This window comes from Monodelphis domestica, chromosome 4 (genome assembly GCF_027887165.1).
Source record: "Monodelphis domestica isolate mMonDom1 chromosome 4, mMonDom1.pri, whole genome shotgun sequence".
Lineage (NCBI taxonomy): Eukaryota > Metazoa > Chordata > Mammalia > Didelphimorphia > Didelphidae > Monodelphis > Monodelphis domestica.
Window position 1 is genome coordinate 257470411 of NC_077230.1, and position 16801 is coordinate 257487211.

At 32.5% G+C, this 16801-nt stretch overlaps 1 protein-coding gene across 1 annotated transcript in view; it reads right to left on the bottom strand.

The window, feature by feature from the left end:
• The window catches only part of CNTN5 (contactin 5), a 1793707-nt gene that overhangs the window by 491976 nt on the left and 1284930 nt on the right, over positions 1 to 16801 (bottom strand). The window contains exon 7 of the mRNA XM_007494948.3: positions 7935 to 8030. Coding sequence (XP_007495010.2) covers positions 7935 to 8030 — 96 coding nt within the window. The remainder of the gene's footprint in view (positions 1 to 7934; positions 8031 to 16801) is intronic.

A 16801-nucleotide genomic window follows, 5' to 3' on the forward strand; every position in this document is an offset into this window, starting at 1 on the left:
CAGGTTAAATAATGTTTTCTGAAATGAAATTATAAATTCTAAAGCCTGATTAATTAAAAAATTTAGTCTTGACCATTGGGGCCTATCAATTGGCAGGCATTTATTCAATATTTACTGGGTGTCAGGAATTGTAGTAGGTTAGGGAGATATACAAAAAAGGTAGTAGTAATCTTTATTATCACAAGGTTGAAACTATAGGTCCTAGATTTGATTGCCTACTCTGTCACTTTTACCCTGTGTAATTCTTAAGCAAAGCTATGTAATATCTCTTGGCTTCATTTTCCTGAACTTTTAAATGAGGAGATTGAATGTACTCCAATATCCTTTTCTATGATATTTATAATAAAGTGAACTAATTTCATCACTATACACTGCAAAGTTTGCAAAATGCCTTAAGAACACTATTTCATTTAAGCTTCAAAACAATCCTGAGATAGATTGCATAAGTATTATAGTGTTCTTTTTACAAATGAATAATACAAGAATTAATTTGTCCATAGTCACAATCCTTCTAAATCTCAAAGATAAGGTTAGAACCCAGGTCTTCTATACTCTATAGCACTTAGGGAGGCAAAGTTGTACAGCAGAAAAAGTGCTGGATTCACATGGGAATTGAATTTGATTTTTAGCTCTGCCACTTATTATCTGTGTGATGTTAGTCAAGGACTTAACCTCTCTTGGTTTTGGTTTCCTCATTTATAAAATTAGATATTATATTTTTTTAAAAATCAAACATTTTCTCTGTTAAGTTCCTTTCCTCCTTTTTTTGGAAGTCTCTGTGAACCTATCCTATTTAGATCATTATGAATTTTCATAATATGAAGATAAAGTGTGGTACTAGTAGAAGATGGTAGGATTTGTCAGAAGATGGGTTCAAATAGTGATGGCTATATACTAGTTGTGAGACTTTAGCCAGGTCACTCTGAGATTCTGAACTTGCTTACTTATTAGTGAAATGACAGGGTTTGACTAGCTTATCAGGAATGTCCCTTCTTGCTCTTATTCTATGATTCCATGACTTTTTAAAGGAGAAGAAAATATTCTAAGGAGAAGGTATTATGAACAAAATTTCCCATAGGTATTATCTATACTGGCTAAAATTTTTAATTGAGAGAGTTTTTAAAAACTCACTTTAAAAAGTTTCTTGTTATCATGTCAAAAAATAACCAGTGAGCTCCTGAATTTTCTTTTTTGTTTCCTCTGAATTTTATTTTTCCAAAAATAATTGTAATATAAAGTAAACACAAATAGAGAAATAAATTACTCCAAATTATATGAAGTATTCTATATGGAATTCAATTATTCTATATTATTAAGAGTTGTTTTTAACATTTTTTTAAAGTCAGGAATCAGTTTTAAATTAGTATAGTAGAATTCTCTTTATTGTTTACTCTAGGGGAAATGTCAGGTGTGGACTATTCTTTTCCATTATGCCAATATATGAAAAATGAAAGTCAATAGATACTGACTTCTTTGTTAAAAAGACTATCCATGCTGATATTATCTAAAAACTCCTAAACCAATTTGAATACTATAACAGATATTCTGAATGCTTTTTTATTATTCATTTTTGCAAATCTCTCCTATTCCAAGTATAACCCTGAATTTTAAAAGTACAAAGAGCTGTTTCTTGGCAACCAAACTCATTTAGGGCAGATGTGCTTAACCATCTAAGAAAGAAAAAAAAATATTCATTTTCTGGTAGATGAATAACAGCTTCAGTAGCCAATCAAGATTTTTTCATTTACATACGTTGCTGACGGTGATTGTTATTGACCTCTTGGGAAGCAAACAATGGGATTTAGTAGTTCTGTCAATCTCTAGCTTTTGCTTTTGTCAGAGGAAAGTGTACAGCATTTGAGGAAATGAGAATATGGAGGTTTTGGCCATTTCTGTGTTTTATTTCAAACTTTGTATAAATTGACAAACATCATTCTATATGATTGCTATTCTAGGATAATGAATGAAGAATCAAGAAATGCTTTATTGAATGTGATTAGAAGGAGCTCAAATTTCAGTGTATAGATAAGCATTAAGGGATGAGAATTAGGAACTTGGTAATAATATCATAAAATGCTTAGGACAACTTTGCTATTTTGGCATGGAATCAGATATTCTGTGGATCTGATCATATACTACTTTAAAAAACTCCTAGATCACAAGTCAAAATAATTCATTGGTGAGATAGATCTATTCTTTCTATCCCCCAACAACAATGTTATAAAGAGCTTTGAAGAAGTTATTGATGTCAAACTCAGAAAATAAGAGCTCACATGACCAGTAGGAAATATTAATCAGGTTATGAAGCATTCTTTGTTTTAAAAAAAGTAAGTCAAACAGTATTTGGTATGATGTAGTTGAAAAATCTCTGATTTTAAAGTCAAGAGATCTGAGGATGGTCGCTATATAATTCTGAGCAAGTCATTGGAGTTCTCTGAGCCTCTCTTTATGTATCCATAAAATAGGGATGTTCACATTTATACTCTTGTCATAAAGTTGTTGTGAAGAAAAAAAAATAAGATACAAAAGTATCATATAAAGGTGTGTTGTGGTTGTTATTGTAAAGTTTGTATAAAGCTCTTGTTTCTTCTGGATATTTTGCTTATTTAATATCAAACTGAAATTCTTTAACTTGATTTTTCACTTTTATTTTTTAAACTTTATAATATTCATTATGTCAAATGATGAGTAAGTCTAAAGTAAGACTTCAGAAATGAAATGTATAGAATCAAAAGGATTCTAGCATTATCAAATATTAGGGCTGATGGAGATTGTCGAGTTTAAGCACTTTAACAATTTTATTTTAGTGATGAGAAAGAACATATTTTCAACCAGTATGGCTATTATTTCTTCTAAAAAAGAAATACTCAATGCTTGCACATTTAGTTTGTCAGTGAAACTCTTTTTAAAAGAGCAAAATTTTATCATTTCTATCAATTAGGTATTAAAGTGAATCAAGTATGAGCTTTGTTAGGCAACTATTATATGGCATGTACTCTTCTAGCTGGTAGGAATATATAGATAAAAATATTCTCTTCCCTCTAAGACTTTACATTCTATCAGCAGAACAATGTCTGCACACAGAAGTTCATATAAAAATAAACAAAGAAACAAGCTAGCTTTTGATGTGAGGCACTAACAGCTGAGGGAGGGAATAGAACAGAAAAGACTTTTTGGTAGGGGGTTGCATGTTAGTTGAATTGAGAGTGCAAGTTCAACTTTCAGTGAGTTGCCTCACAAGGTGCTGAACAGATTCAAGTTGGTGTTTCGTGACCAATTATATAAGCTATTGTGGATGATTTGTTTTTAGTAAAACTTAGACTGGTTGGCTGCTGAGGTCTCTATCAGTTTTCAAATTCTGTGATTCTATATGATGAAACATGAGGAGGGAATGTGTTATAGAAAAAAAGAGGAGAAAAAGAAACATTGAATAAATATAGTGCCCTGAGAAGGAGGATAAAGGATTTCTCTATCTCAGCAAACAGGAAAATAGCAATTCATAAAGATCTTGAAATTTAAGATTGCCAGTTTTTTCTTGGCAAAATATAAAATAAAATAAAAAGGAATTAATCAAGAAGCAGTGTATATAATCAATCAGGGGTACTAGGCTCCTGCGGTTCTCATAGGAAACCATAGAGACTGTAAAGGAGAAATGAAGAACAACTGAATTTAAAAAATGGGCTTAATTTGCCTAGGGCAACCACCAGCTCAAAGTCGTATTTTTTGTAGTATAACATGTTTGTATTCATTAAAAAAAATCCACAAATTAGCACAGCTTATGAGGGAAGATACAAATTCTTTATCTATTTCCTGATAATTCAGTTATAAAATGTGCCATTTCCTACCATCTCTAACACCATATTTGTGCCACTGTTAGTTTGCATCTAATTCAGGCAGAATGGAGGCAATTTTATATCTGTCAGAGAAAAAAGGGTACACATTAGAAAGATGGTCCTTCACACCATGCTATAGTTCTAAGGATAAACAGAAGAAATATAGTGAATTCTATAAAAGAACCATCAGATGACAGAATCAGCTACTTTTGTGAATACAGGAAAATTAAAGCATTTCATATTGTTTATTGTAAAAGTCATTTACATATAATCATAATTCAGAGGCCACAAAATTTACATGTTTCTGTATGTGTAACCTATCTTATGTTCATGGCCATTTTATGGGAAAACAATACTTCATTAAAACTTAAAAGTCTTTGATCATTTTCTGCAATTGTTCCTTATTGAAAGAATCCTATTACAATCTCTTAGTCCATTTCTATAAGAAGTACTTAGCATGGTTCTTCCTTCTAAATTAGGGACTTTTCCAATGAAGATACTAAGGTAGAATTGGTTTCCATAAAACACTGACTATATATACAACCAAGTCCTGCTTATATTTAACATTCGATGAGTCTGGAGTCCCAAGTGATCGAGAAGAAAATCCCAGAAGCTACATGTTATGTAGGATAACCGAAAAGAGGTAACTATAGAAGGTCAGAAGCCTTATAGAGGCAGAAGTGACATCACATAGACATGTAAGGCAGGGGAAACATTGATAGGATGGATTTTTGAGGCTCTTTTTAAGTTGATTAAACAAGGCAATAGAATCAAGTCATAATTTCTCTAAGGGACTCTAATATATGGTGTCTACTCTAGTACTTTAAAGAGATGCACAGAAATGAAAACCTTATCTGTATCACATTTCTCCTACCATGACCAACATCACTGGTATCATCATTGCCAAGTTCCATTGCTATCATTAAGTAGGAGCAGGTCATTTTAGTCTTTAGAATTGTATCTGCCAGCATGTAATTAGAATCAATATGAAAATATGGTTCAATTTACAGAATTTTAATCTGTAGATCATGTTTTGACAATATACTCATATTGTTATTGAAAGACTCCTATAGTATAGTTACTTTCTATAAGTATAATAAAGCTTAATCCCTTTAAAAATAAGAATAGCTAGAATAGGGGAAAGAGTGAATAAAGATTACTAGAATTGGGGGTATAACAAGAATTCAGGGTATAATAGATAAAAATTATTAAATAATAAATAAAGGAATATAGTACCCAGTTAATATCAAATCCTTTGTAGGGAGTAGTCTTTTTAGAAGGCAGCACACATTATTTTAAGCAGCTGATTTCTTTTAATATTACTGAACTAAGTATTTAGGGAAGACATGATCTCATTTGTCAGCTTTAGTCTACCAAAATAAAATTAAATATAATTTTGAGAAAGTCACATTTTATTTCTTCCATATTGACCATATGCCATATGTGCTTAATATGATGACTAATTATATGGATAATTGATAAAGTTTGCCACCAATCTCTTAGCACCTAAATTTTGACCTTGAGTGCACTCTTCATGGACCATTGCTATGTCTATGAATCCTTCAGAAGTGTTTACTTGATGGTTCATGATCAGTAATGTTTGTTTATGTAAAATAAAAAATATATTTCTGCCAGTTTTCTTTTTATTGTGTTTTTTCCCTTTCCAAATCAATCATGGCAATGGTTCCACTTGTTTGCTTTCTTATCCTGATTCCAAAGCAAACATGGCCCAGAGTTAATCTCTATAGTAACCATCCTTTGTAATTTGTATTTTTCATGCCAGACCAATGAAAAGGAGATTTTTGCTCCTCCTTGCTTTCACTTCTAACAACAATTAATTCTCAAACATATGTATTAATAGTCCCCAAACCCTTCTTGGACCATTTCCTACTGAACAACTAATATGATGGGGAAGTAGATGTCATTTCTACATTGAGTTGACATGAGGGATATAAATGTACAAATTGAAGTTAAATTTGCACAAAATGAAACTAGTACTCTCCATAATCCATAAAAGTTTTGTGGATCAAAAACTATTTTAGAGGGTTAACGTTTAGCCCTCACCCCACCAACTTAGGAATGTATTTCTTTTCAATGAATATAATGCTGAGGTATACATAAAAAGATATCCTCAGTGCAGGAGAAAATGTCCTCCTAGGATCAAAGACAGAAATAAAAAAAATACCACACTGGTTATTTAGTTCATTTTGCATCTGAGAAAACTATGGTCCAGAAATATTAAATGACTTATGCAAAGTCAGAAAAGAGGTGCATCAAACTGGAAACCAGTTCCTTAAACTTTACATCCATTCACAGGAATTCTTAAACATAATTTGAATTTTGTTAAAATCCAAACTGACAATGCTTATTCCTCAATTAATACAGAGTGTCTCAAAAGTCTTAGTGCAGTTTTAAACTATTAACCATTAAATGAACTTAAAAATGAACATTAATAAATTTGGTGGAGTTGCACCAAATTTTTGTGACTACCATAAAATTCTAGGCCTTTTAAGTTATTGATAGTATGGAAGCAAATCCATGAGAAAAATGTGTTATATGAAAAAATTATTATTTGTTTATTAATGTTAAGTAAACACTTAAAATATTTTAAATTTTGAAATATAATTTAGAACTATTCTCTTAACTCCCAGAAAATATTATGTAGGTAAGAACAAAAGAGTTAATTTGAACTTAGAAGCCTGCCCTCTCTCAGCCATATATACCCACTTCAACATTATCAAAATAACAAGCGCTTCTAGCTTGTGGACAGAAAAAATTCTATCACAATGACATAATTTAAAAAAATGTTCCTTAGCCAGCAGTCTCTTCATTTCCTACCTGCCTACACTCTTTTGGACTGGACTCCATCATATTCATGCCTATCCACTCCTATTCTGCTTTTCCTTTTGTCGGTTGCCTTCCTCAATTAGATTGTGATCTCATGGAAAGCAGGGACTATCTTCTTTTTGTATTTGTGTCCCCATAACTTAGCACTGTACCTGGCACCCAGTAGGAACTTACTGTATTTATTTAATGACTATATCAACTTCAAAAAGTTTCATTTCAAAATCTAGTTTTAAAAAGTCTACAATAACCCAAAGGCATATCAGAAAGGGGTCTGTTATCAAAGAAAGGAATATTTTAAAGATACATCTTTATTTAATTTTTGTTATTTCTGATTTTCAAAATATATCCCAGAGTTGTGCTCCTCTACTGCATGTCTAACAAAATTTAAAAGCAATTTTATATTTCATGTTAGTCATAAAGGAAAAGTGACCAGAGTACATGGAAACTGAATGTTATTTCATTTTTTTCCTCTAGATTTTATTAATTTCTTATTAAGGGATAGCTCATGAGCTTTAGAGCATATGGATCTTTGATTTCCTCTTTTATGCAAATATGGGTTTCTAAGAAACAAAAAGTGCACTCATAGCTTACCAAAACTTTAGGGAACTCATCTCAAACTATAGAACTCAAGCCTAAGAAAGAAGCCATGATTTGCCAAATGGGTACATGCTTAATGTGCAAAGAGTTTATTATTCTACATCCAAATCTATTAAAAACTACTTATTCCTTACCATGAGTTTTACAAGCAAAAATCCTAGTACCCAGATGCTATATTTTACAGCTTTAGTGGAAACTTTAAAAATTGGTTTCTTAATGGTCTTGGTTACAGTATAGTAATGAACACTACTAAAGTGTCTTGCTTATGCCTTGAAAGAGGATGCACAATGGTATTCAGTAGGTATGTAACTCAACTCTGACACTCCAAAGAAGTTTTGAAAAGTTTCTATCTTCCCTCCACTTCTCTTCTTCATTAGTAAACTTCAGGTAGTATTTAACTCACTGGTGACAACAGAGACATAACCATGAGAGCCAAAAGTTAGAATGGCAATAAAACAATCTTATCAGAATTCAGTCTCTCAATGGCATTCAGAATGAAGGATCTTTAATTGCCCCTCTCTGGTACTCAGAGATGTATCGAGTGCAATATACACATTTCATTTGGGATGTTTCACAGTCAACACACCACACCATTCAAAGAAATGAGCATATAGTCAAAGAGAACAGAAGCAATCCATAACGGGAATCCTACTGTACCTGGTGAATGAGGCGGAGGAGAACACATCAGAACAACCCCCTGGCCTTCCCTCACAGAGACTGCACTTCTTGTCCGGCCACTAAAATTTCCCAGATCTGTCAACATAACACAGCATTTAGATGTATGGCAGGAAGGAGCTGAAACTTTTATTACTATTATAACTTATACTCCCCTCCCTCCCACCATCACCTCATTATTATGCTGACAAGGCCTCTTTTGATTTGTTAATCAGTGATAGAAGGCTCCTAAAAATAAATCTATATCATCTTATTTTAACTACAAAGATTTTTAGGTTACATCCAGTTATTTATTACTCCTTGCAGTGAACACATATGTTGTCAGTGGGGAGATATTAAGCAATACACCATTTATAACAGACATTTAATAGCTCTTTTATTTCTTTATATCATTTCCTGTTTATTGATTTTTTTTCTTCCACCAATAAAAGCCATCCATGCATAGTGAGAAGAGAAATAAAGGTGGTGAGGGTTGCCTACTGTCTAACGTGCTGCCTGTGGAGACTCATTATATATGTCGCTGTAGGAATACAGGATATAGTAAGTACACAGTTGGAATTTACTAAATTATAGAGTCCTAGGTGATCTCACTTAATATGAAGAGGATATGAAGTGTTCTTTTCTTCTAAATGTAAGTCAGGAGGTCATGTTGCTTCAGTTCCATGGAAGCTTAAGAATGGACTGAATTATTTAATGGTACCCATTCATTTTTGATGCAGGTCTGTAGTTCTGGCAGTGTTCCTGCAACAGGAAAACCCACTTATATTTATGAGAGATTACAACACGAGAGGTCAATTCCCTATCTCTGATATAGACTGCACTTACCCAATTAGAATGGATATTTAATTTTAAAAAGATACTGAGAGAAAAAAGATAATAATAGGAAAAAATCATTTGGATTTTCATATCTCTTATGTGAGTCTTTTTACTGCTTCCTCCTTTCCCTTTCCTTGGCCTACTCATCAGTGGTAGGCATTTTATAAAATAAGAGGGAAGTAAAAAGAGATAGTATGTGTTGGGAATTCATTGGTCACAAGTGTATCTTTTATGCTTGGTATGACCAAATCTCAAAATAAACTGTAGTGCATTTAGACAGGAGTCCTTAACACCAAATGCTGAAGGCCAGAGAGCTTGGCCTTGCTCTTGAGTTATTGCTTGAATGAATTCCAAAGCTTTTTGCTAAAAATCTCTTATCCCAGTTCTTTTGGAATTTCTACACTGATCTGCTTTAACACTATAATAGAGTGACTAGATTTTTTTCCCCCTAAAGCAAATTCAAACTGAAAGGAGTTTCATTTTAACTGGAAAGCTGACAGGGTCACCACTGAATAGGCTCTATGATGTGATTTGAAGATCTAGCTGCCCTAACTGGCTAGCCATTAGAATTACTCCTTCAGGGTAAAATGTTTTCAGAAGCTACTTTTAAACTAAAAGTGGGTGGAGCAATGCATTAACTCATTGGTACCCATGACCACATTTGGTGTTATTAACATCCTATCAGAAATTAATTTTTTTCAGATGCTTTAAGGAAATCAAAAGGCACAGCATTCACTCTTATTTCCAATCACATTGTATACCTTTCTTACTATTAATGGCCAATTCAGTTAGGTTCTGTATCCTTGGACACTTAAGCTGATTAGAAACTTCAGAAATCCTACAATTCTGGCAATCAAGTTTCTGTTTCTAAGTCCATTATCCAAATTTTGAATTACATCAAAAAGAACAGCTAAAACTATTAAGATGAATTTTGAAACAGCCACTGCCTCAATTAAGTTAATCTTAAGTATTAGTGAGTATCAAATCAACATAGTTTTATAACACATAAAGTGAATCAAGAAGTATGTTATTTAAAAATAATTGCCTTTAAAATTTCTTTAATGAAGACACTGAACTCTTAAAGAGGTAGGTACTTGGTTTTTTTTAGAGGTTTAATGGAACACACACAAGTAGTTATTTAAATATATATTACATTTGATGGGTGCTAGTCTGATAAGAGCTCTTTACTTATTGAAAGAGAGAAAAACACAAGAAATTGGCACTTCCATCTTTTGAAGACTATACTTTTCTATTTGAGATATGTTTTCTTAATTTTTTATTGAAATAAGGCAAGAGGGAAAAAATAAGAATCTTAGTAACAACAGCAACTCTTTATAAAAGTGTTTTAAACTTAGAAAGCTTTTTACAGACATTATCTCATTCAGTGGTTAAAACAACCATTTAAGGCAGGTATTGCTGATTTATTGTCCCCATTTTTCAGATGAGGAAACTAAAGTTTAGTGAAGTGATTGGCTAATGTCACAGTGAACTTAGGTCTTTCTGATTCTGGAGATCAGCAATCTTTTGAGTACACCTTGTTCCCTCCCTAACATACTGTTTTAAATTGTTTTTTTAAAAAAAATAAGTATCATATGCCAGTACAACCACATCTAAAGATTAATAGTCATCTATTTGTCAATAGTCAATGCATTATTCCATCATTTATTCATTAGGCTATAACAGTTATGAATATTTGGCTATAGTTTAAAAGTTTTAAAAGTTTTTCACATATATTATCTATTTTGACCATTAATAATAACCCTGTGTGCTAAATGCTGTAGGTATTATGATGCTCATTTTAAAGAGAAGAACAGTGGGGCTCAGAGATGTTGTGACTTGCTGAATGACTCACATGTTCAAGTGACAAGGATGAGCTTCCAACCCAGATCTATCTCGACTCTATTGATAATGTCTTCTCTCTTATACTAAACTGATAGGAATATAGTAAGGAAAAAGCAAGCACTATGTTGGGTTCTGGGGGTAGAAAGATACATCCATAAGTGATTCTGCTCTCCAAGGTCTTACAGTATAATTGAAAAGGACATATGCAAAGAATTGTGGCACAATAAAGAAATAATCAATTTAAAGGGACAGATAGGTAGCACAGTGGATAAAGTATTGGGGCTAGATTGAGGTCAAATTCTGCCATTCTGCCTCAGACACTTTCTAGCTAAGTGACCCTGGGCAAGTCACTAAATATTGTCTGCCTCAGTTTTCTCATTTTTAAAAATGAGCCACAGAAGGAAATGGTCTACCACTCTAATATCTTTGCCACAAAAACCACTGAGAGGGTTACAAAGAGACACAACTGAAACAAATGAACAACAAACAATGAGCAAAAGAACATAAATATTATTAAAAATAAAGTAGTTGACATTCTATTTCTTAAAGTTAAGGCTGTGATTATGGAGATCCTTAAATATCAGCATAACCTCTATTAATAAATTAGTTTACTTTGAGCCAAAAGGTAATATAGTGGTTTGTGGTCCACATGGTTCTTTATTCTGATGCTATAGGAACTTTATATTAAATAAAAATTTGGGAGCATAATCATTATCATTCCAAGGCTCAGTTAGGAAAATGTTTTAATATTTAGACAGAAGTTTGATTCTCTCTATTAAATTATATTTTTACTTATTTCTAGCTAATTTATGGCTTTTATGTGGTTGAAACAAAATCCAGGTTACTGGAAATATTTTGGTAAGTAAGCAGTCGAGTATATTGCAGTGTTTGTTAATATATAATAGGAAGTGAAGTTGGGGACAATATAAAACTTTTCTTGGAACTTCAAATAGTCCTTGAAAAAGTGGGTACACCTGTAGACACTGGCTGGTGTCTCCTGCTACAAGATTCCTATAGAGCTGTGGTTCTTCTTTTTCTCACCTTTCTTTGATACAATTAAGTCTTACTTTCCTTTTGTCATTTTGCCTTTCCCTTGTGTTTTGGATTCTTTCCCACTCAGTTTTTGATGTTCCTTACTCCATCTTCTCCCTTTTCTGATACTATAGTAGCTCCTCCTTTTTGGTACAAGTTCTTCAGTTTGAAACCAAGTTTTTAATTCTCTTAAATAGATTTTCCTGTCTGAAAGGAAATGTTTTTCATTAGTTATAGAAGATGTCTGGACCTTGTTAATGCATAGATCAGAAGGATTGAAATCATTCTGACTTCTGACAGAAGTATTCTTAAATAGCAAAGTCAATTAAGTCAAAGTAGAATGGAGGATTATCAATGTAGATTTCTCTTCCGTTCTTATATGAGGTAAATTTTTTAGGCTTTATTTGTTAGGTAATGGATATTTATCAAAAGTTTTTGGGTGGAGGAATTTCGTCAGAAAGGAAAATTAGGATGATGGCTTTAGTAACAGTGAGAATGATACCAAAGTTTCAAAGACAAATAGTAACAAGAGTCCTTGCTTTATAGTATCAATATTTTAGATGTGAAATGATAAGTTCTTGACTTGGGACAATTGTAGTGAAAGAAAAGAGGAAATGGATCTGAGAAATGTTGGGGAAATATAATTGTGAGGACTTAAAAACTAATTGGTTATAGTGCATGAGGTAAAAGGAAGAGCCAAAGATGTCTGACTAGTAATTAAAAGCATAAGCTACTGAAAGCAGTGTGGATAGCAATTATATAACTAATCTATGAATCAACTTTAAAGATCATGAGTGGAAATAAAGTCAAAGAAGCAAAGAATCCATAGTCAGAAAGGGGAATATGACAGTCTAGATTTTAATCATTCAGGCAGTATAGTTGGCAGAGAACTGTACCTGGTATTAGGAATAACTAATTCGAATCTTGTCTCAAACACTTACTAGTTTTATGATCTTATGTAAGGCATTTAACTCTCTCAGCTTCAGTTTTTTCACTGGAAAATGGGAATTAAGATATTATCCAATTCCACATGTTGTTGTGATGATCAAAAGAAATGAAGGTGTAAAAATCCTATTTAAATGCCAATTATTAGTTTCAATTGAAAGTGAGGTTCAAATCCTAATGAGTTATAAAGGTTCTACCTTAGAATAGTAATTTATGCAAACTAAGGAATTGGAGAAACTCCAGATTAAGATTTCAGTGTGAATTCTGAAGTGTCTATGCAGGAAGGGAAAAATGAAAACGCTGTTGAATTGAAGTGCATATCTGATTGAGTGTAAATTTCAAATATTTATAGTGACTCCAATCAGCAGTTTTCTCTTTCCTTCTTAAGGTATTCCCCTGATTGAGGGTGAGCCTTTTTTTAGAGAAAAAAAAAATCATAGGTGAAGTTGTGAGAGGAAGTATAATGTAGAGAGTAAGACTTTAAACCAGAAAGCCTGTATTAAAGTACCTCTTCTCAAAACATTAGTTGTGTGGACCTAGACATATCATTTAATTTTTCAGAACTTCAGACAACTGTATGTAGTTCTTATAAGTTCTGAAAGTCCTTATTTCAACCCCCATTCTCACAGATAAAATAATTAGTCTTAAATCAAGGCCCTGTTTCTCTCTTGAGTTATAGGGGTGCCCCAGAAGAATTAGGAGTCAGTCAACAAATATTTAAGGGCTACTATGTGCCAATCTGTCATCTTACCTTTTCATCTCTAAGACACTAAAGAGCAGAGAAGGCACACACCTTCATTGATAGAAGGGGTTTCTTCATTGGGAGTTTCCTGAGTCAGTGAAAATATAAGTCCAGTCCCTGTATTTTTGGTGAGGTTGGTGTTTTGTGGCATTAGTATGATATCTCTCTAAAGGTATTCTATCTTAAAAGTTGCTTATATTTATTGAAAACATACATGAATATACATTTAACAAGAAATTTCTTAAATATCCCTATTACACAAGACATCTTGCCTCAAAATAAACATATAATATGAATATTTCATATTTATTAGGACATTTTAAAATCACTTTATTGTACTGTTTTATTATCTTAATAAATTCCCAAGGACTGAGATCAGATGCATTTCCAGAGAGCTCAGATTCAAGGTTTTATCTAGAAATTGTCTGAAAGTGCAAAAAAGGGAGAAGCCTGGCCTTAGTTGTGGCCTGAGACAACAGTGAGCTAGGGAAGACCATCAGTACTAAGTAGTGCCTATTGTGATCATACACAGTACTCTAAGAATTTCCTCTTTTGATTGTCTCCCAAACTTTTCTTTCATGTAGAAGCACATTCTCCACTACTCAAACACAGATGGATGCTTAGTTGGGTATAGTCCATTTGTTCATAAAGAAATATAATGTGAGGCCTAAAAATAAAAAATGAATTCTTTCTGTAGAGGGCACTTTTCCTCTCCTTGAAAATAATTTTAGATAAGTGGTCTGCACAGCAAGTCTCTGGATAGTCTAAATCAGGATGACTGATGGCACAAAAACAGTCTTTTTCAGGAGTGAGTTGTTTGAGTGAAGACAAAGCTAGTTGTTCATTCATTACTAGAAACAAGAAGCAAGGCTAAAACTGTTCAGTGCAGAAAGACCCATTTTCTATTAGATCTACTCTTTTAAAACAAATCTGGAATAAGGGGAATCTAAAATACTACTGTTGTAGTAATACACTCACATATATGTGCACAAATGATTCATGTTTCCTAATTAGTCCTAAGTCTTAAGATTTAAAAAAAGTCTTGTATGTAATATCTTATATACCATGGAAAAATGAAGTAACAAGAAGCAATCAAGATCAAAATAGGGTTTTTGTTTGAGGACATGCTTTAACTTCTCTAAATTTTAAATGTGGTGGTAGTAAAGTGATAAGATCATAGATTTAAAGTTGGAACATACTTTAATTTCTTCATTCAACTAAGGCCTAGAGAGGTCAGGTGTGTTGACCAGAGTATTATTAGCAGTAAATAGGAGAACTGGAATTTGAGCCCAAATCCCCTGACTCTAAATCCAGGGTTTTTTCCATCATGTCTTTGTTAATTTTCCTTTGTTAATTGATTTAAATACATATCTTTTCATATGGCTTTTTTGGGGCAGGGACCATATTGCTACTTTCTTTGGTATCTCCAATGTGCCTGAAATATTAGTAATATAATAATAATATAATATTAATAAGATAATAAATAAATGTTTTATGGTTGATTACTATTGTATTGGCTTTTCATTCACCATGCTAAATAATAATATAAATCCTTACTCTAACTTAAATAGAGAAATTAGCATCATATTTGTTGTGTTTTACTACATAGACACAGGTTTATTGGAAAAACTATTGTGATTTATCATATTAGTAAAAAAAAGAGTAAAGAGGTTTTATTTTTTAAAAGCAATTCATTTCCAAGGACACAAAAATACTTACACAAAAAGATACACATATAGCCAATTTTATACGTATTTTACATGCATGTGCTATATGTATATGCAGTATATATGTATATGTATGTATGTATGTATATATATACCCAGTTATTTAATGTACAAATCATCACTTCTTTAGTGTTCTCAGAATGACAAAATACAATCTCCTAGAGAGATTTTTTCATTCCTTGCTTTTATATTTCCAAGGCAAAGAATTGTGTTTGGTTCACAATAGACATTTTATAAATACTTGATTAATTAATAGGTTAGTATTTGCAGGAACCATGCAAGAATCCATCTGTATTGGTCCATTTTCCTCCAAAGCAGAAGGCAATTTGTCTGAATCCTTAAAAAATGCCTTAATGTGTACTGACTTTTGCCTTTCTATATATCCCCAATGCAGAACAGCACATAGTGGGCATTTGATAAATGCTTATCAACTGACTGATAGGGGGAAAAAAAGTGGTGACCTGTGTTCCAGGGATAAGTATTTTTAGACTTAGTGAAGCTGGTCTTCAAATGATAGGCATTGGATGAATACTTATGCTAAAAATCATTTTTGTTGCTTAAATGAACAACATGTGACAGTAAGGACATTGATTTGTCGTGTGATGACAGTCTCATCACTTTAGTAGACATTATTATATGACATTAGTCACATCTCATAGAGCATAAGTAGGAGCACTGAATAGAAATTATGGAGAATCAGATTTAGGTTGGAAGCGTGAAAAATTTTCAAGCATTTAGAGCCATGCCATCATGATATGGGCTGCCTTGGGAATTTGTGGTTTTCCTGTACTAAAAGTCTTCAAGCAGAGGCTGAATGATTACTTGAGAGCTATTGAGTAGATTCATATATAGATCTGAGATTTCCTTACCCTTCCTAATGAAGTCTGACTTGTTTTTTAGTTGAATTTCTTATCAGAACCTAAGTTTCTCTCACATTTCTTTGGAAAGGGCCATTCCTGGTAACTCTGAATTTTTCTTCAACCCTATAGAATTTTGTATTTACATAGATGCCCCCTCATTAACTATAATACAGCAAAAGCCCCTGGTAAGCTATCTATCCACATAAGAGAATTAGAAATGTTTTGCCTGCCATGAGTTTACCTATATGCCCTAAGTTGAGTTCATCAGTATACAATATTTCATGAGTTCATGAAAGGTTCAAGGCAGTGAGGTAACAAAAATGTATGAGATGTTTAATATTTAACTGGAGAAGCAAGATATATTTGAGGATAACCAATGCTTTAAGGTATTTTCATCATATTTGTAGATAATACAGAGCTGAAAGGGACAGCTAATATTCACTAACAGAATCAAACTTTCTTTTTTATACTGACAGGCTATACTAATATTCTGAATTAAGTTAAAAAAAAAAGCTTACTGGAGGCTAATTTAAATAATGTCCTTGGGTTAAAAAAATCTATTATAATAGTACCATGTGGGAGGAACCTCAAAATTCATATGGAATTCAATCTCAACATGTGTCAATTATGTAATTTGACAGCCAACAAAGCTAATGCTGTATTTAACTGCATTAATGGAGGTACAACATCTTGAACAAAGTAAATGATAGCCATATCATACTCTATTATGGCAAAAATACATATTCATAAAATCCTATTTCAATAGATCATTACATTTTAAGAGAAATATTGATAATTGATATGCATCTGGAGGAGAAAAAACTAGAATGAGGAAAGTTCTAGAAACCATGTAACGACATAGCACCACCAAAAGATGTTTAACCT